The sequence below is a fragment of the Panulirus ornatus genome, chromosome 6 (assembly GCF_036320965.1).
Source record: "Panulirus ornatus isolate Po-2019 chromosome 6, ASM3632096v1, whole genome shotgun sequence".
Classification (NCBI taxonomy): domain Eukaryota; kingdom Metazoa; phylum Arthropoda; class Malacostraca; order Decapoda; family Palinuridae; genus Panulirus; species Panulirus ornatus.
This window is the reverse complement of record NC_092229.1, coordinates 45,187,902-45,210,171: the sequence shown is the minus strand read 5'-3', so window position 1 is coordinate 45,210,171 and position 22,270 is coordinate 45,187,902. Positions and strand designations below refer to the sequence as shown.

The 22,270-nt window shown below is 39.3% G+C and overlaps 1 protein-coding gene and 1 long non-coding RNA gene across 2 annotated transcripts in view; one reads left to right on the top strand and one right to left on the bottom strand.

Annotated features, from left to right (window-relative positions):
• LOC139749182 (potassium voltage-gated channel subfamily KQT member 1-like) overlaps window positions 1-22,270 on the top strand; it is a 953,229-nt gene that overhangs the window by 835,978 nt on the left and 94,981 nt on the right. The window contains 2 exon segments of the mRNA XM_071662846.1: window positions 11,533-11,606; window positions 11,609-11,628. Coding sequence (XP_071518947.1) covers window positions 11,533-11,606; window positions 11,609-11,628 — 94 coding nt within the window.
• Window positions 1,843-20,488, bottom strand: LOC139749183 (uncharacterized). The gene is made up of 3 exons (XR_011712900.1): window positions 19,573-20,488; window positions 14,823-14,952; window positions 1,843-2,932 (listed from the first exon to the last, which is right to left on the bottom strand). It is a non-coding gene; the product is annotated as an uncharacterized lncRNA (long non-coding RNA).

Genomic DNA, 22,270 nt, shown 5'->3' with positions numbered 1-22,270 from the left:
TCTTCTCTCTTTAAAGGTTGACAGAGTTAAAGTCTCTAGCCTTTCCATGTAACTTCGCTATCAGAATTTTGGTGCTCTCATTTTATGCCCTCTTCTAGACATTCTTTATTAGCTCTGTGCTTCTTTAGGTAAGGGGACAAAGCTTGAAAATCATATTCTAGTTTTGCTCTTATGCATGATTAGAAAAGCTTGCTGAATATTACCTTATCTGTATACTTGAAAACTACTCTGATATTTGCCGAAAAATTTTTTTGAATTATTATTCTCCTAATGTTGATTCTGGCCACAGGTTAGGGTTGATGCTAGCTCCCAAGGCCTTCTCACACACAAAATCCCAAAGCTTTATCTCTGCTGGGTAATAATCATAATGAGGCCTTCTTTCACTTTGTCTCATCCTCTTTACTTTACTCCTATGATTGTTTGGGGAAGGGGGTAGATATATTTAAGCTAACCTTAGATTATACATAGTTGTACATATATGAAAGCCAAGTAATGAATTACTCGTGACAGTTGTTGGTTTACTTTTACTTTTTGTTCATCCAAATTGCAAGGACACTTGACTAAAATGTTACCTTCCAGATTCAAGGATACAGAGTTTATTTTCAAATATTGGAAATTGTATTTTGAATTTTATTTCAGGATATTCATCATGCAAATATTTGATGATAACACAAGATTTAATGAAGGAGAAATAATGTTATGAGTAGTTTATCGCCACCAGCATATTTGAAAAGTACAGTAAAAAAGCATATGAATAAATATTTCCATTAACTTTTTTTTCACCTAGGATAAGTAGATATTGTTTGTATTAATGAATCTCTGTCTTATGTTAATGATGCCTTGCTTCAGCTTGGCTTATTGAAGGGGAAACTTCTTAACTGAGCTGTAAGAGTATTTCTGCTAGAAATTACAAGATGATCTCTATTAAACAAATCAGGACAACATTATTTCTGTGATGGACACTTCCATTCTAAATAGGATCCAGGCTATGATATTGCCATACTAAAAAAAAATATTATAATGTTTTACCGTGATGATGGCTGCATGTCGAAACATATATTTTCCAGCATGTGTTCATGCCTTTGTCTTATAAACTTATTAGTCATTAGTATCTAATAAGATTTTGTGCATGAGGATGCTTTTATGTGCATTGTAGTAGTTTTGGTGACTGTCTTTAAATAATCATACATAGATGTGTCATTTTGATAACTCTTATCATTTGTATGTATATATAGGGGAGAAAGAATACTTCCCACGTATTCCCTGCGTGTCGTAGAAGGCGACTAAAAGGGAAGGGAGCGGGGGGCTGGAAATCCTCCCCTCTCAATTTTTTTTAATTTTCCAAAAGAAGGAACAGAGAAGGGGGCCAGGTGAGGATATTCCCTCAATGGCCCAGTTCTCTGTTCTTAACGCTACCTCGCTAACGCGGGAAATGGCGAATATTTTGGAAAAAAGAATATATATATATATATATATATATATATATATTTTTCTTTCTTTTAAACTATCCGCCGTTTCCCGCATTAGCGAGGTAGCGTTAAGAACAGAGGACTGGGCCTTTGTGGAATATCCTCACCTGGCCCCCCTCTGTTCCTTCTTTTGGAAAATTTAAAAAAAAAAGAAAAAAAAAACGAGAGGGGAGGATTTCCAGCCTCCTGCTCCCTCCCCTTTTAGTCGCCTTCTACGACACGCAGGGAATACGTGGGAAGTATTCTTCATCCCCTATCCCTAGGGATAAATATATATATATATATATATATATATATATATATATATATATATATATATATATATATATATATAAAACCATGGAAGCAGAGGTAAGTCATGAAGTAGGTGAGGGAACAAAGGTTCTTGGAGCATCAAGGAATGTGTGGAAAGAGAGTTTGTTATCTGGGAAAGCAAAAAGGGGTAAAGTAGTCCCAGCACTGTTGTATGGATGTGAGGCGTTGGCTATAGATGAGCATGTATAGAGAAGGCTGGATGTGTCTGAAACGAAATGATCGAGGACAGTGTGTGGTGTGGGGTGGTTTGAGCGAATAACTGATAAAAGGGCATGAGAGAGGTGTTGTAATAAGAAGAGTGTGTTTGAGAAAGCTGAAGAGGGTGTACTGAAATGGTTTGGACATAGAGAGAGAGAGTGAGGAAAGGTTGACAAAGACGATATATGTGTTAGATGTGAAAGGAACAAAGAGAATGGGGAGACCAAATTGGAGATGGAAGGATGTCATGAAAAAGATTTTGATTGGTCAGGGCCTGATAATGCAGGAGATTGAAAGACATGCATGGGATAGAGTGAATTGGAACAATGTGGTTTATAAGGGGGGGGAGAGAGAGAGAGAGAGAGAGAGAGAGAGAGAGAGAGAGAGAGAGAGAGAGAGAGAGAGAATATCAGTGGACTGAATCAGGAGATATGAGGTGGTCAGGGAAACCATGGAATGGTCTGTACAGCCTGATTGTGTATAGGGGGGCTGTGATGTTGGTGCATTATACATGAAAGATAAAGAATGGATGTGAGTGAATAAGATCTTTTCTTTGTCTCTTCCTCTCTGATGTTGGGGATGGCAAATTTGACAAAATACATAGAGACTTATAATGGATGAGATACATTCATCAGGGGGTGTTCATTAAGCTAAAAATCCATTAAAAGAGGTCATTATAACATTATGCGTATGGAGATGCATTCCTGACTGTCAATTTTAACACGAGTGAGTACTGTAGAGTGGCTTCCTTCAGTAACAGTAATGCCTCTGTGGATGTTATTTTGGTGTTTTCTAAATAAAACAAAGACATTGTTGATTTAAATAGGAAACTAAATTTAATCACGGTACAAGCTTATTGGACTTTCCAGTGTCATTGATCACAGCTGCCATGCCTCAGTTGCACACCTAAACCTTTGTGGCCTGCTCCTGTTGTCTCCAGTGGCTTATTCCTTGTGTGGGAAATATTAATTTCAACTTAGGATGTGGTTGATTAGTTGGTTCATCAGCTCACTGTTATCAAGTGCTGTATTGTTTTCATGTTAAAAGAAGCTAGTCTAAAAGTGACCCACAGGTGCCTGATACTTGCTTGCCTCAGTCCTGCATATCCTTTTCATCTTTAAGTCTATGATGTAATTTTCATAGACACTTTGGATGCTTAAGCTATACTCACACTTGCAGGCTGTTTTCTAGACATGTTGAGTTTATGATATTCTCTTAATATGCATAGGAGACAGCTTAAAAGAGAGCATCCAAGAGTGAACTGACATGAATTATGTCAGACTGCACACAGCTGGCTCAGAAAATGTAAAGAATGATGGCACTGGATATATTCATTGTTTTTTTCTTCTGTTTGATGAATTTTTTAGTTTTGTTTTTCAATGACTATTTTATATACTGCTTTTACTAAGTGAAAATTTTCATGTCTTTTGAATGAAAATCCCTTATGATAGGCTCTCTTAGAAGAAGTCTTTCTGCATATATATGTAGAGGAAGTAAAGTGTTTTAGATATCTGGGAGTGGATCTGGCAGCGGATGGAACCATGGAAGTGGAAGTGAATCATAGGGTGGGGGAGGGGGCGAAAATCCTGGGAGCCTTGAAGAATGTGTGGAAGTCGAGAACATTATCTCGGAAAGCAAAAATGGGCATGTTTGAAGGAATAGTGGTTCCAACAATGTTGTATGGTTGCGAGGCGTGGGCTATGGATAGAGTTGTGTGCAGGAGGGTGGATGTGCTGGAAATGAGATGTTTGAGGGCAATGTGTGGTGTGAGGTGGTTTGATTGAGTAAGTAATGTAAGGGTAAGAGAGATGTGTGGAAATAAAATGAGTGTGATTGAGAGAGCAGAAGAGGGTGTTTTGAAATGGTTTGGGCACATGGAGAGAATGAGTTGAGGAAAGATTGACTAAGAGGATATATGTGTCGGAGGTGGAGGGAACGAGAAGTGGGAGACCAAATTGAAGGTGGAAAGATGGAGTGAAAAAGATTTTGAGTGATCGGGGCCTGAACATGTAGGAGGGTGAAAGGCGGGCAAGGAATAGAGTGAATTGGATCGATGTGGTATACCAGGGTTGACGTGCTGTCAATGGATTGAATCAGGGCATGTGAAGCATCTGGGGTAAACCATGGAAAGTTGTGTGGGATATATGATATCCCCATGGTTGTTTGATTTGTTTATGGATGGGATTATTTGGGAGATAAATGCAAGAATTTTGGAGAGAGGGGTGAGTATGCAGTCTGTTGGGGATGCAAGGGCCTGAGAAGTGAGTCAGTTATTGTTTGCCAATGATACAGCTCTAGTGGCTGATTCATTTGAGAAACTGCAGAAGGTGGTGACTGAGTTTGGAAAAGTGTGTGAAAGGAGAAAGTTGAGAGTAAATGTGAATAAGAGCAAGGTTATTAGGTTCAGTAGGATTGAGGGGCAATTAGTTGGGATATAAGTTTGAATGGAGAAAAATTGGAGGCAGTGAAGTGTTTTAGATATCTGGGAGTGGACATAGCAGTGGATGGAACCATGGAAGTGGAAGTGAGTTACAGGATGGGGGAGGGGGCGAAGGTTCTAGCAGCTTACCTCCTACACCATATATTCTTAAGACTTTCCACAAAGCATTTCCATTAACCCTGTCATATTCCTTCCTCAGATCCATAAATGCCACATATAAATCCATCTGTTTTTGTAAGTATTTCTTTCACACATTTTTCAAAGCAAACATCTGATCCACACATCCTCTACCATTTTTGAAACTACACTGCTCCTCCCCAGTCTGGTGCTCTGTACATGTCATTGCTCTCTCAGTCATTACCCTCCCATGCAATTTTCCAGGTATACACAACAAACTTATGCCTCGGTAGTTTGAACACTCACCTTTATCCCCTTTACCTTTATACAGTGGCACTATACATGCATTGCTCCATTCCTCAGGTACTTCACGATAATCCATACGTACATTGAATATCCTTACCAACCAGTCAACACACAGTCACCCCCCTTTCTTCATGAATTCAACTGCAATACCACCCACTCCCTCACCTTCCCTGAATTCATCTTCGCAAGGCTTTCACCACCTCTTCTTTCCTCACCAAACCACTCTCCCTGGCTCTCTTACTTTGCATACCACCCCAGCCAAAACACCCTACATCTGCTACTCTATCATCAAACACATTTGACAATCCTTCAAAATACACACTTCATCTCCTCACTCAATCACTACCTGTTATCACTTACCTCCTTGCCCCCTTCATCGATGTTCCCATTTGTTATCTTGTCTTTAGCACATTATTTACCTCCTTCCAAAATATCTTTTTATCCTCCCTAAAGTTTAATGATACTCTCACCTCAACTCTCATTTACCCTCTTTTTCAACCCCTGTACCTTCTTCTTGACCTCCTGCTGTTTTCTCTTATAAATATCCCAGTCATTTGCACTCCTTCCTTGTATGTAACGTCCAAATGCCTCTCTCTTCTCTTTTGCAAGCAACTTTACCTCTTCATCCTACCACTCATTATATATAGTAATAGGGGATAAGGAAGAAAGAATACTTCCCGCATATTCCCTGCATATCGAAAAAGGTGACTAAAAGGGGAGGGAGCAGGGGGATTGAAAATCCTCCCCTCCAGTTTTTACATTTCCAAAAGAAGGAAAAGAAAAGTGAGGATTTTCCCTCTTAGGCTCAGTCCTCTGTTCTAAATGTTACCTATTTCTTGCATGCCTTTTCACCCTCCTGTATGTTCAGGCCCCGATCACTCAAAATCTTTTTCGCGCCATCCTTCCTCTTCCAATTTGATCTCCCACTTCTCCTTGTTCCCTCCACCTCTGACACATATGTCCTCTTTGTCAATCTTTCCTCACTCATTCTCTCCATGTGACCAAACCATTTCAAAACACCCCCTTCTGCTCTCTCGACCACACTCTTTTTATTACCAAACATCTCTCTTACCCTTTCATTACTTACTCAATCAAACCACCTCACACCACATATTGTCTTCAAACATTTCATTTCTAACGCATCCATCCCCTTCCACACAACCCTATCTATAGCCCATGTCCTGCAACCATATAACATTGTTGGAACACTATTCCTTCAAACATACCCATTTTTGCTCTCCGAGATAACATTCTCGCCTTCCACACACATTCTTCAGTGGTCCTGGAACCTTTGCCCCCTCCCCCACCCTGTGACTCACTTCCACTTCCATGGTTCCATTTGCTGCCAAATCCACTCCCAGATATCTAAGACACTTCACTTCCTCCAGTTTTACTCCATTCAAACTTACCTCCCAATTAACTTGTCCCTCAACCCCACTGAACCTAATAACCTTGCTGTTATTTACATATACCCTCAGCTTTCTTCTTTCTCACACTTTACCAAACTCAGTCACCAACTTCTGCAGTTTCTCACCCGAATCAGCCACCAGCGCTATATCATCACCAAACACCAACTGACTCACTTTCAAAGTCCTCTCATCCACAACAGACTGCATACTTGCCTCTCCCTCCAAAACTCTTACATTCACCTCCCTAACCACCCTGTCCATAAACAACCATGGAGACATCACACATCCTTGTCGCAAACTGACATTCACTGGGAACCAATCACTTCTCTCTCTTCCTACTCATACACATGCCTTACATCCTTGGTTAAAAACTTTCACTGCTTCTAGCAACTTACCTCCCACACCATATACTCTCAATACCTTCCACAAAGCATCTCTATCAACCCTATCATATGCCTTCTCCAGATCCATAAATGCCACATACAAATCCATCTGTTTTTCTAAGTACTTCTCACATATATTCTTCAAAGCAAACACCTGATCCACACATCCTCTACCACTTCTGAAACCACTTTGCTCTTCCCGAATCTGATGCTTTGTACATTCTTTTACCCTCTCAGTCAATACCCCCCCATATAATTTCCCAAGGATACTCAACAAACTTATACCTGTGTAATTTGAACACTCACCTTTATCCCCTTTGCTTTTTTACAGTGGCACTATGCACGCATATTGCCAGTCCTCATGCACTTCACCATGAACCATACATACATTGAATATCCTTACCAACCAGTCAACAATGCAGTCATGCCCTATTTTGATAGATTCCACTGCAATACCATCCAAACCCACTGCCTTGCTGGCTTTCATTTTCTGCAAAGCTTTCACTACCTCTTCTCTGTTTACCAAACCATTCTCCCTAACTCTTTCGCTTCGCACACCACCTCGACCAAAACACCCAATATCTGCCACTCTGTCATCAAACACATTCAACAGACCTTCAAAATACTCACTCTGTCTCCTTCTCACTTCACCACTACTTGTTATTACCACCCCAGTAGCCCCCTTCACCGATGTTCCCTTTTGTTCTCTTGTCTTATGCACTTTACCTCCTTCCAAAACATCTTTTTATTCTCCCTAAAATTTAATGATACTCTCTCACCCCAACTCTCATTTGCCCTCTTTTTCACCTCTTGCACCTTTCTCTTGACCTCCTGCCACTTTCTTTTATACAGCTCCCAGTCATTTGCACTACTTACCTGCGAAAATCATCCAAATGGCTCTCTCTTCTCTTTCACTAAGAATCTTACTTCTTCATTCCACCACTCTACCCTTTTTAATATGCCCACCTCCCACACAAATTGTACCTCAAGCATCTTTTGCACAAGCCATCACTGCTTCCCTAGATACATCCCATTCCTCCCCCACTCCCCTTACATCATTTGCTTTCACCTTTTTCCATTCTGCACTCAATCTCTCCTGGTACTTCCTCCCTCAAGTCTCCTTTCCAAGCTTACTTACTGTCACCACTCTCTTCACCCCAGCATTCTCTGTTCTTTTCTGAAAACCTCTACAAATCTTCACCTTTGCCTCCACAAGATGATGATCAGATATCCCTCTAGCTGCTTACCCCTCTCAGCACATTAACATCCAAGAGTCTCTCTTTCACAGCCTATCAATCAACACATAATTCAATAATGCTCTCTGGCCATCTCTCCTACTTACATATGTATACTTATGTATATCTCTCTTTTCATGCCAGGTATTCCCAATCTCCAGTCCTTTTTCAGCACACATATCTGCAAGCTCTTCACCATTTCCATTTACAACACTGAACACCCCATGTACACCAATTATACCCTCAACTGCCACATTACTTACCTCTGCATTCAAATTACCCGTCACTAAAATCCGGTCTCATGCATATAGCTGCTAACACACTCACTCATCTGCTCCCAAACACTTGCCTCTCATGATCTTTCTTTTCATGACTAGGTGCATAGGCACCAATAATCACCCATCTCTCTCCATCCACTTTCAGTTTTACCCATATCAATCAATCATCACATATTTGTTCTAGATTTTTTCAGTTATTTGGAGGATTATCTATCAACACCTTTGTGCTCTTCCATATAGTTACTCTTCTCATTATGTATTTTCTGAATGGGTTATCTTCTGCTATTTCTTGAACAAAATCTGCCTTCACCTTACTTTCTTATATCTCTCTGGTAGAACAGGTGAGAGATTATTTCTTTGGCAAGCTCAGTTTCTGTGACTTTAGCAGTATCTAGTGCATTTTACTTTATACGATCATTGAATGCCAACTCCTTATCACATCTGATTACATTACTTTTAGTTTAATGTTTCCATCTCCTAATGGTACAAACAGGGCTGTTCCAGCCTCTTGCCATGTGGCATCTCCAGTTTTTGTCTTTTGACTGTACCCTTTGCTTTTCTCACTCTCTTCCTTTGATTTGTCATGTTCAGTGAGGATCCCACTGAATTCCATCTTGTCTTTAAGATTCTTAGCTTTTCTAAGTACTTACTGCCTTGATGACTTCCAAGTCAGATGTAGCCATATCTGGTTGCTCTCTTTCAGCTGGGTTATAACCAACAATACTTCTCTTTTCCTTTATTATAGAAATTAAATCTGGCAGTCCTATATCCTCCAGCAATCTTTTAATATGCAATTCTTCCATTTTATCCCCTGTTCTTGCTTGTCTGGGGTGTGATCATCCAAGTCAGAAACAATCATTGATTCATGCATTTCATCCTCTTTAATTTTGATGGCAACCACTTTTCATCTATATCACTCACTGTGGAAGTCTCAACCTCTGTCTCTAACTCTCTCTATAATCTCTCGTTTGACTTGCTCCAGAATTTTCTAGATCTCCTCCAATCAATCCACTTACTTCCTTGATTGTTTCACCTCTTATCTTGAGTGAAAGCCCTTAGAATCATTGAAGTTTTTGTGAAGTGGTAAGTTGTGTTTCTAAGTAGAAAGAGGAGAGGATGAGTGGATCCAGGTGATGGTGGACCTGTGGCAGAGGTGTGTAATGTTACCATTACTTACTGTTGATATGTTTATGGATGAGGTGGAGAGAGAGGTGAATGCCAAGGCTTTTGAATAGAGGGGCAGATCTGCATTCTGTTAGGGGCAGGAGGACCTAGGGAGGCAAGTCAGTTGTTTCCTAATGACAGTGTGCTGTTGGCAGATTTGAGTGAGAAAATAGTAAAGCTAGTACTTGAGTGTGTGTGAAAGGAGAAAGTCAAGAGTAAATGGATTAAAAGGAAGGGAATTGGGTTCAGCCATGAAAATAGACAGGTTAGTTGGAGTCTGAGTTTGAATGGAGAAAACCTTGAGATAATGGGATGTTTTAGATACCTGGGAGTGGACCTGGCAATGAATGGAACTGAAAGCTGGGGTGAGCCACAGGATGAGTGACAGGGCTACGGTCATGGGTACATTGAGGGCTGTGTGGAAAGACATGTCATTATCTGTGAGGGCAAAGTTGTACATGTTGTGTGGATGCAAGATATGGCTGTAAATAAGAAAATACTGAGGAGGGTGGATGTGTTGGAAATGAAATGGTTGAGGACAGTATGTGATGTTAGGAGGGTTGATTGAGTATGAAATGGTACAGTAAGAAAGAGGTGTGGTGATATGGAAGCTACGGTTGAGAGAGCTGAAGAGCTTGTGCCAAAATGGTGTTGACATCTGGAGTAAATGAAAGAGGAGAGGTTGACAAAGAAGTTTTATGTGTCAAAAGTGGAGGGGATAAGGGGAAAGGGGAGATAAAATTGGAAAATGAAGGATGGAGCAAAAAAGTTTTGAAGATCTTGGGGCCAGAACATGAAGGAGGGTGTTAGGCTTGCACAGGATATAGTGAATTGGAGCAACGTGGTATACATGGTTGACATGCTGTAAACTAGAGCATATGAAGCAGTCAGGGGTAACTACAGGAAGGTCTGTGGGGCTTGGTTGTGGATAGAAGATTGTGGCTTTGGTGCATTATACATGACATGACAGCAAGAGAATGGATGTGAGCAAATGAAATAATTTTTTTGTTTGTTTCTGTTGCTCCATTGCTGATGTGGAAAATGTTTTACAAGTGTGACAAAAACAAATATGAGTATATATTATTCTTTTCATTACTGTTAATGTGTCCCTTTTGTGTATAGATTGTATGGCCCTGGTTGTGAACTTGAGATAAATTTGAGTTGGTGACAGAGCTTGAGAGTGTATGAAAGCAAGAAATGGAGAGTTAATGTGAATGAAAGTAGTGTATTACAGTATAGCAGGGGGATAAGGCTGCATAGGTTGAACATGACTTTTAAGAGGAAGAACATGGAGGAACTGGTCTCTTACAGTACCTTTAGATATCTTCACCCATTGCAGCAGATAGAACCATGAGGGCTAAAGTGAGTCATGCATTGGGAGAAGGTACAAGGGTACTGGGTGCATTGAGGAGTGTGTGGAGAGAGTTGTTGTCTGATATGGCAAATGTTGTCTTTGGAAGGTAAAGTAATCTTTCTGGTGTTTTATTGATGCAAATCTTGGACCCTGAATGGAAAAAGATGAAATAGGGTAGATTTATTGGTAATGAAATGCTTGAGGAGGGTCAATCATGTAAGGAATGAGAGTGTTAGATAGATTTGTGGTAATGTACTGAGTTTGCCTGAGAGAGCTAAATAGGGTATGCTGACACTATTTTGACTTAGGGGATTGAAGTAACATTGAAGAGGGTAAGGGGCATGTATGGGATAGAGTAATTGGGAATTTTGTTGCTGTTGGGAAGGAAAATGCTGTCAGTGGCCTGAGCTAGGGCATAAAAAGCAGTCAAGGGAAACCATGCAGTGGGTGTGTAGGCTTGGTTGTAGATAGTACACTGTGCACTCTTGTTGCGGTTAATCATACATGACACTAAAGAGTGGATGTGAGCAAATGAAGCTTTTTTTCAACCTGGTGGTCACTCGCTAAAGTGTGAAACAGCAAGCAAACACAGAAAAATTGATGCATCTCTCTATTTGTATTATTGTTTGATTGTGGTTGACACATTGTAGGTATTATTCCTTGTGCAATTACTGAAATAGTCTATCAGTGGCAGTTTTAGAAATAACATCAGTTGTGTCAAAGTTTTGCATGAGGGTTTCAAATACTGTTTCATTTATTGAGAAGTTGGGACTTGAATTTGTATTTAGTTTTAAGCACATAAAGTATCTCTTGATATAGTCTCATCTCAGGTTCTTTTGTAATTTTGTTTCCTTTAATCCCCAGACTGGACCAGATTTTGGGGAAGCAGGGTTCCAAAGCAAAAGATGTGTACGAGTCCAAGATCTGCTTGGCTTCTAGATAGTTAAGGTAGAAAGACAGGTAAGTTGAGAAAGTTTCAGAAGGAAGGAGAATATGTAGATGACCTGAGGACCATTTTGAAAGTCAGAGAGGAAGGTGATATGTAATTTTAAGAATTTTTCAATACATGTTAAAGCACACTAATTAGAGATTTGAGAGCACATGCATATCTTTGATTTTGATTTAAAAAACTGAAAAGTTTTGAAAAATTTATGAAAATTCAGGTGTATTATTGAAGTATCAAGTATTGTCAATTCCAGTAATATTTAAGACTTTAATGTTTTGAGTTTCATATGGAATTTTCAGAGCAATTTCATTGCAGACATATCTCAATGTCATTTTATTAAGCTTGCTTAGATGATTGCAGTGTAGAAAGTGGATTTTCAGGTATAAGGGGAACTTCTTTGGTGTATCAAAAATCATCTGAGCAATTTGGGAATAGACAATACATGTTAGAGGTACATTTTTTAAGTGATCTGGAGTAATCAGCAGCTTCCCACAGAGTTTGGTCTGATAGTTGCTTTTATTCATACACATGTTTTGTAAATAACTTTTCAGAACAAGAATTATACTGTATTTGGATATGCTTTTTGGACGATTTTTGCTGGAAGAAAAATGCAAATTACTGGGAGATGTATAAAAGAAAGAGGCAGGAGGTCAAGAGAAAGATGCAAGAGGTGAAAAAGAGGGCAAATGAGAGTTGAGGTGAGAGAGTATCATTAAATTTTAGGGAGAATAAAAAGATGTTTTGGAAGGAGGTAAATAAAGTGCGTAAGACAAGGGAGCGAATGGGAACTTCAGTGAAGGGGGCTAATAGGGAGGTGATAACAAGTAGTGGTGATGTGAGAAGGAGATGGAGTGAGTATTTTGAAGGTTTGTTGAATGTGTTTGATGATAGAGTGGCAGATATAGGGTGTTTTGGTCGAGGTGGTGTGCAAAGTGAGAGGGTCAGGGAAAATGATTTGGTAAACAGAGAAGAGGTAGTAAAAGCTTTGCGGAAGATGAAAGCCAGCAAGGCAGCAGGTTTGGATGGTATTGCAGTGGAATCTATTAAAAAAGGGGGTGACTGTATTGTTGACTGGTTGGTAAGGTTATTTAATGTATGTATGATTCATGGTGAGGTGCCTGAGGATTGGCAGAATGCTTGCATAGTGCCATTGTACAAAGGCAAAGGGGATAAGAGTGAGTGCTCAAATTACAGACGTATAAGTTTGTTGAGTATTCCTGGTAAGTTGTATGGGAGGGTATTGATTGAGAGGGTGAAGAGCATCAGATTGGGGAAGAGCAGTGTGGTTTCAGAAATGGTAGAGGATGTGTGGATCAGGTGTTTGCTTTGAAGAATGTATGTGAGAAATACTTAGAAAAGCAAATGGATTTGTATGTAGCATTTATGGATCTGGAGAAGGCATATGATAGAGTTGATAGAGATGCTCTGTGGAAGGTATCAAAAATATATGGTGTGGGAGGCAAGTTGTTAGAAGCAGTGAAAAGTTTTTATCGAGGATGTAAGGCATGTGTACGTGTAGGAAGAGAGGAAAGTGATTGGTTCTCAGTGAATGTAAGTTTGCAGGCAGGGGAGTGTGATGTCTCCATGGTTGTTTAATTTGTTTATGGATGGGGTTGTTAGGGAGGTGAATGCAAGAGTTTTGGAAAGAGGGGCAAGTATGCAGTCTGTTGTGGATGAGAGAGCTTGGGAAGTGAGTCAGTTGTTGTTCGCTGATGATACAGCGCTGGTGGCTGATTCATGTGAGAAACTACAGAAGCTGGTGACTGAGTTTGGTAAAGTGTGTGAAAGAAGAAAGTTAAGAGTAAATGTGAATAAGAGCAAGGTTATTAGGTACAGTAGGATTGAGGGTCAAGTCAATTGGGAGGTAAGTTTGAATGGAGAAAAACTGGAGAAAGTAAAGTGTTTTAGATATCTGGGAGTGGATCTGGCAGCGGATGGAACCATGGAAGCGGAAGTGAATCTTAGGGTGGGGGAGGGGGCGAAAATTCTGGGAGCCTTGAAGAATGTTTGGAAGTCGAGAACATTATCTCGGAAAGCAAAAATGGGTATGTTTGAAGGAATAGTGGTTCCAACAATGTTGTATGGTTGCGAGGCGTGGGCTATGGATAGAGTTGTGCGCAGGAGGGTGGATGTGCTGGAAATGAGATGTTTGAGGACAATATGTGGTGTGAGGTGGTTTGATCGAGTATGTTGTATGAGGTGGTTTGATCGAGTAAGTAATGTAAGGGTAAGAGAGATGTGTGGGAATAAAAAGAGTGTGGTTGAGAGAGCAGAAGAGGGTGTTTGGAAATGGTTTGGTCACATGGAGAGAATGAGTGAGGAAAGATTGACCAAGAGGATATATGTCAGAAGGTGGAGGGAACGAGGAGAAGTGGGAGACCAAATTGGAGGTGGAAAGATGGAGTGAAAAAGATTTTGAGTGATCGGGGCCTGAACATGCAGGAGGGTGAAAGGTGTGCAAGGAATAGAGTGAATTGGAACGATGTGGTATACCAGGGTTGACGTGCTGTCAATGGATTGAACCAGGGCATGTGAAGCGTCTTGGGTAAACCGTGGAAAGTTCTGTGGGGCCTGGATGTGGAAAGGGAACTGTGGTTTCAGTGCATTATTGCATGACAGCTAGAGACTGAGTGTGAACGAATGGGGCCTTTGTTGTCTTTTCCTAGCGCTACCTCACACACATGAGGGGGGAGGGGGATGTTATTACATGTGTGGCGAGGTGGCAATGGGAATAAATAAAGGCAGACAGTATGAATTATGTACATGTGTATATATGTATAAGTCTGTGTGTGTATATATATGTATACATTGAGATGTATAGGTATGTATATTTGCGTGTGTGGATGTGTATGTATATACATGTGTATGTGGGTGGGTTAGGCCATTCTTTCATCTGTTTCCTTGCGCTACCTCGCTAACACGGGAGACAGCAACAAAGCAAAATAAATAAATAGAATATTGGATGTTCTTGTGGATGATGCTCAAATCATATGAGAAATATTGGATTAATAGGATTGCATCATCATGCAAAGAGAATTACATGCTTTAGAGCTGTTCAGATACTTGGTTAATGGATTTAAGTCTCAATAAAGGCAAAGTAATGAAAATGGGACACAGTGAAAGGAGGCCTCAGTTTGACTCTAATCTTGAAAGAAATAAATGACATGAATCTGTGCATGAAAGGTACTTACATTTGTTCTTTACTTACCCCATAAAGTCATATACACTGTATTGCCACACTTCTGGTATTCACCCACATCCTGACTTGCAGCATTTTGCACTTGACGATGAACACACATATTGGGCCTATGCATGTATGCATTGTACTCACAGCTAATCTGAAAAAAGGAATTTTTTTTTTACCTTCTTATCATCAATGTATAAAATCTTTTTTTCTTAATACTGTAAATTTATAAGATAATTTTTTTTCAACCGTACTTGTGCATACATAATTTTAAATTTTCATCATGGCTACTGCAACCATGCTTTTATGTGTCACCACTTTCCACCATCATATGAATTTGAAAGCGTGTTTTTATTTTTTTATTTTTTATTTTTATTTTCTTTTTCTTTTTTTTTTCTCCAGAGATCCCTCACATTACTAGGAACTATAATTAGCATTAGAAAAAGATCTTGCTGTGACAGTTACCCATATAACACAGAGGAGAAGGGTATGACCCTGTCCCTCTTAAGCATGTGCACTTGTTACTTTCTGCAACCTTCTGGTTCAGCAATGTGCACTCTGTCCAGCAATTAGTGATTGTCTCCAGGGCATTAAAGATGTTGAACCATTATCATTACATGAAGAACTTACTTTTGGTCAAAATAGGAAACTGATCCTGATTATGATATGGAGGAAATGAGTCACAGAAGTCAAGAATACAGGCTGTGGAAATGAGTTATTTGAGAGGAGCATGCGCTATGACGAGATGGGATAAAGAAAATGATGAGATGTATAAGAGTGAAATGGAATGAATTGTGGAGTGGTACAGTGGGTGAAACGTAATACTTTGAGGTGTAGGCATGTGGAAAGATTGCAGGACAGGGTGTTTGCAATGAGAGTGTATGATAGTACAATTAGAGGGTTTGGTACTGAAAGGAAGACTACCTATGACATGAGGAAAGTGGAAGAGTACTGGAGGGAGAGAAATCAGGGAAAAAGTGTGGAATGGTGTATTCAAGGGAGGCATACATGGACATTGATAAGTGGATACTCTTTTCCCATGTCTACCTCATTGCTGGGAGTTCCTGTAGGGAATGAGCATCAGAGATATAGATGAATAGATAGAATGGAATATTCTAGACTTTGAATATGATTTAGAAGAAATAAAAGTGGGATATTCTAGAACAAGTGAGGGGAGACATATATCTAAATAGCTCAAGTCACAAGCAGCTCTGGTCCACTCAAGAAATTGTTGAGGTATCAATTGCCCAGATGCCACCATTTCAGAACATTGTGACCCCTCCCACTGCAAATGGTAAGTAGCTTGCTACTCTGCAAAATGTTACTGTTATTCTCTGGGATGATGAGCTGGCAGTTATTGAAGTAGTGTCATTAGGGGAAAGTACTTTGGAAAATGATAAAGAACTCACAGGAAGAACACCCATTACAAGTGAGGAAAGTGATGACAATGATCTTGTTGATGTAGCATGGCTTTCAGCCTCAGAGGAACAGATAGATACCACCAGGCTAAAGCCTACACCACTACCACACCCTACTAGGTTGGTTATGGACAATCTATCCCCACAGTGGATCAGTTTAATCATTCTTATGTAAGGATAAGTGATAATTGTAATGTTACAAAGGAAAGTAATGAATGTGGATTTTTTCAAATGTTTTTTGAAGATACAGTCATAAACCAAATGTTGAGTGAGACAAAACAAATATTATGCTTATTTGAACCTGGGATACTGATGCTCACATCAGCTGGAAAGACACCACCAGTAATAAGATGTTTGTTTTCCTTGCATCACTATTATTGATGCCACATATGAAGAAATACATTTGTGAAGAATATTGGTCATAAGACCCTCTGACTCAAGCAAATGTGTTTGGCAAATTTGTTAGTAGAGATCAATTTCTTTTACTTTAAAGAGTCTTACATTTTGTTGAGAGTAATGATGCTTATATATATATTATAAGGTAAAGCATGTGTTAACTACCTAAAAAACAAAATTTCAGAGGTATTCAGCCAGTCTGAATAGCTTATTATTGATGAATCTTTGCTTCTTTGTAGGCTTATCATCAAGCAATATATTCTTAGCAAGAGACATGAAGTTCAGATCTTTATATCATATGATTATGAGACTGGTACAGTATAGTTTAGACATGATTGTACATACTGGTAAGAGCACAGACATGGTGCTACTTTTGAAATTTCTTGTCCAGTGCAAGGAAATTGATGAACAAATATTTGGGAAAGACCCCAGCATTACGTAAGCACCTGCCACTTGTGGTACAGTTAGATCTAATAGGAAACACACCAATTTCTTCTTAAAATTCAAAGCCAGATAACACTCATACCATGCACAGAGACAGTATTCTGGAATCAAAGTGGTATGATGAATAGGGATATCTATATGCTCTCAGCAATACATTATGGAAATATGGTTAACATGTGAAGCATCTAGGATAAACCATGGAAAGGTCTGTGGGGCCTGGATGTGGATAGGGAGCTGTGGTTTTGGTGCATTATACATGACAGCAAGAGACTGAGTGTGAAGAAATGTGGCCTTTTTTTTTTTTTGTCTGTTTTCCTGGTGCTACCTCGCTGAAGCTGGGGGTAGTGAATGCTGTTTCCTGTGAGGCAGGGGTAGCGCCGGGAATTGATGAAGGGAAGCAAGTATGAATATGAACATGTGTATATATGTATATGTCTGTGTATGTATGTGTATGTATATGTTGATATGCATATGTGCATGTATGGGCATTTGTGTATATATATGTGTATATGTGTGGATGGGCCATCCTTTGTCTGTTTCCTGACACTACCTTGCTGATGCGGGAAACAGGATTAAGTATAATGAATAAGATAAATGTGAGAAAGTAGGACACACCGAAAAGATTATGATTATGAAGCCAGACACATTAGATGATTACTTTCAGAATGTACATTTGGTGGACAAAGCAGACATGCAAATAAGATCAGTGGATTGTTTGAAAAAATTCGTAAAATGGTACTGTAAATTATTTTTTCACTTGTTGAATATTACTTTGTTGAACTCTTATAGATATGTTTAGTGAAAAATGGTTGTAAACCAAATCTCAGGAAGTATAGTAAGAAGATAGTGCACCAGATTTTGGAAAGTTGTGGGTTAGGACTTCTTTAATACATGCTGGACATGTTGGCATGACATCCACATAATGCTGTTTAGGCTATCCACTTTATTGAACTTGTCAACAAGAGAATTGTTTAAGAAACACAAGAAGGTTCTTAGTGACCAGAGAAGGAAAGACACCCTTCGTTGGTATATAGAGTGCCTTGAAAACTGTTTCAGAGATAGCCACATTCAGTGACATGTTACTGACACATTCTACAGCAAGTAGTAATGTTATCTATAAGATTGTGAATAATGTATATATCTGATAATTTTGTTAGTAAAACATTATAATGAGTGATGCATCTGAAATTTAAGGAATTAGTCATATGTTGTATAATGAAACATTTTACATACTCATTATTTTTTATTCATTATGTATCATATTTCAGTCTCCAAATGTGTGAAGTAGTTATTATGAAATGAAAACAAGTGTGCAATTAGTGACAAAGTATGTTAGTGGTCAGGGTGCTTGAGGTGACAGAATCTGTCCTGTTAGCAGTGAAACAAGCCAGAGCACCATCTGGATGATGCATGAGGTTTGAATATTTTCTAAGCACCAAATAAGTTAAATCTGTCTTTTTTTTTAACTTTTCTTTATTTCCAGTTAACTGATGACTTCTTTTTTCTCTATTCTTATACCCTTATTAGAGCTCCATCAACTTTTTTGGGCTCCATTGTGTAAGGGTTAATAATGGAATATGTCAGGACACTTCAGGTATTCTTGTACTTATCATGCTTATCTTGATAATATGGCAAAATGACTATTTTATTGATATTTTACCACCTGGCAAAATATGTTCATATCCCACCCACTGGCAGTCTGCTTGTAAACTAAAGATCACCCGATGCACACTACTGCTTAAGTATGCTGCTGTATCTGTTACCCCATTATTTACTGCCTGGAAGGTAAGTGCAGTGAGTGTCAGCAAGGAATGGTAAGATACTCAAGGAAATGCAGGAGTAAACCTATCTTTTCAGGTGAAATTTGAGATGCTTATGATGTTTAATGATGAGGAGGAAATTGTGGTTATCAACTGTGTATTTCAAGAAAATTAGTGATGAAGAGGGTTACAGCTTGATAGTAAGTACTTGATATGGATGAGACTGGCTTAGTTTGAAGATTAATGACAACAAGGACATTGATTAGCAAGGAAGAAAGGACTGCTCCAGGGTTCAAGGCAGACGAATACAGCTTAACACTTTTCATAGAAGGGAATGCTGAAGGGCTGAAGGATATTTTAGGCTTAATCCCTTGCTACTGTTACAGTTAGAAGATCCAAGGCTATGAAGGGCTATGTAACCTCTGCATTACCTGTGATTTGGCAATAATTTTTGAAACAGACAATTCAGAGTTTTGACATAGACAACCTTCCTGTCCCTCCCAATAACCCCTCACTCTACTCAGTTCCACTTTGCCACCACCTAAAGCCCTCATTACCACTTTTTTCAGTAAGTTTTCATTGAATAACATAGTATTACCTGTGATATGGTAATAGTCGTTGAATCAGGTAACTAGTTCCCCCTTTATTTCTTTTATCCCAGTAACCCTAACTCCACCCTATTCTACTCCACCATTGTCCAGAGCCCTCAACACCATTCTTTATGTTTGTGTTTCCATTAGATATTGTCTGCATTACCTGTGATATGGCAGGAGTTACTCCATTCCGTCTCGCTCCAGCAACACCTCAGACACTTGTAGACTAGGAAAGGGAGCTCTGCAACAATAGTATAAACCATTTCTATAGAAAGTTTTGGGCTAGTGGAACAGAGAGAGGCATGTTTCAACATGAAATGTCAAAGTTGTGAGTGAGTTCAGGGATGTACTGTGGAAAATATCATTTCAGCCAGCCAGGAATAGAAAGATACAGAAGAGCAAGAAATGAGTGCTGTAAGGTAAGGAGGGCAGAGCAAAAAAGGTTTGGAAAGAGCATGATGGACAAAGTGAAAGACAATGCAAAACTTCTCCATAAGTTCTTCAGAAACAAACTAATGATTAAAGATCAACTAATCTGGCTAAGGCACTCATTAGGAAGAACTGTTCATGAACATGAAGACATATGAGGAGCTAAATAGATTTAAGTGTTTTCACATTGGAGGATAATACTACATAGGTATTAGAAATGTGGGAGAGGGTATGTTTGAAGGAATAGTGGTTCCAACAATGTTGTATGGTTGCGAGGCGTGGGCTATGGATAGAGTTGTGCGCAGGAGGATGGATGTGCTGGAAATGAGATGTTTGAGGACAATGTGTGGTGTGAGGTGGTTTGATCGAGTGAGTAACGTAAGGGTAAGAGAGATGTGTGGAAATAAAAAGAGCGTGGTTGAGAGAGCAGAAGAGGGTGTTTTGAAGTGGTTTGGGCACATGGAGAGAATGAGTGAGGAAAGATTGACCAAGAGGATATATGTGTCGGAGGTGAAGGGAACGAGGAGAAGAGGGAGACCAAATTGGAGGTGGAAAGATGGAGTGAAAAAGATTTTGTGTGATCGGGGCCTGAACATGCAGGAGGGTGAAAGGAGGGCAAGGAATAGAGTGAATTGGAGCGATGTGGTATATCGGGGTTGACGTGCTGTCAGTGGATTGAATCAAGGCATGTGAAGCGTCTGGGGTAAACCATGGAAAGCTGTGTAGGTATGTATATTTGCGTGTGTGGACGTATGTATATACATGTGTGGGGGGGGGGGGTTGGGCCATTTCTTTCGTCTGTTTCCTTGCGCTACCTCGCAAACGCGGGAGACAGCGATAAAGTATAATAAAAAAATAATAAATATATTTAATCATGCTGTCAAAACAATTTGACCAATATAAGGTTCATGAATTTGATGAAGTCTTCACCTTATGTGCACTGAAAAGGCTTCATAAAGTACTGTTCAGCTGGACATTTGCAGGAAAGGGTAGTTCCAAAGATGTGAAAGAGTTTAATTGTGCCAATATAAAAAAGAAAAAGACAAAAATTTTCACTGAAATGCAGCTATGTCATTTATGAGTGTGTTTTGTGTAATGGTGGAAATGGAAATCAGAAGACATATGAATGACTACCTGCAAAAAATAAACTGCTTACCTGGGAGACAGTTTAGTTTCAGGGTAAAGCAGTCATGCATCATGAACCTATATTTTTATGACAGACTGAGCTCTGTCTCAGATTAGAAATATGGATGGGTAGACTGTGTTCCTAAACTTTCAGACAGCCTTTAATATTGTATCCCATCAGAGTTTGATTGAAATGCTAGAACTACAATTAGGAGTAAGGGAAAAAACTTCTCCAGTAAATTTATCTGTGTTGAAGGAAACAAAGGATGTAAGCAGCAGGGGCATTCTCAAAATGTGTTATTTCACATGGCTTGGTCTTGGGGCAAGTGCTATTCCTGTTGTGTCACTGACTTACCTAAAGGGCTAGATTCACATAAAACATTCTTATGGATGATGCCAATGTATGAAAGAAATAAGAAATAACAATAAGTACATCTGCTTGCTGGAGGACCTGGACAAAATCCAAAGATGGTTTGATCATTGGATGATGAGATTCAGTCCAAGTAAGAGCAAGGTAATGAGGATTGGACTCAGTGAAAGAGGCCCATGTGCAAATACCACCTACTGGGAAATAGCTATATTAAATGATGTATGAAAGAGATATAGGGTGAACACAGTGACTAATATTTTACCAAAAGTACACATCACGAGAATTTTGAAAGAAGTAAATTGTATGGTGGTAAGTTTTGGAATTACATTCAAGTGTATGGAAGGAGAAATGTTAAGTTGTTCATAACATATGTTAAACCAGAGATGGATTATGCTTGTCAGGTCTGGTCACCATCCTTGAAGAAGTACAAAGATATGACTGAGAGGGTCATGAAAAGAGCATTCAAGATGGTACCTAAATAAAGAGAGATGAGCTACAAAGAAAAGTTATGCATCACATGATTGAGAAGGGCAAGGGGTGACAGTATAAAAGTTCTTCATAAAATGCAGGACCAAGGTTACCAGAGACCTCTCTCAAGAGTAAGAGGACGGTCAAGAAGGATTTACAGATATATTGGTTTAGTGTAAGGGTGGAGGATTGTTGAAAGGACTAAGAGACTAAGCCACTGGGTTAATCTCTTTCAACAGTTTTTCATGAGTTCAACACCCATCCTAATCATATGCTTCAGTTTCCTATCTTCATTTATTGTTTGGTATCGAAAAGCTTACTACTTCACCTTTTCCTTTCAAAAAGAATCACTTTACACTTACTGACCATTTCCTTCAATTTTCTTCCTTTTCACACCATATAGCTCATTCACCTACTTCAGTTCCTCTTTCCTCTCTGCTAGCATCATTGAATGATCCACAAACAAGAT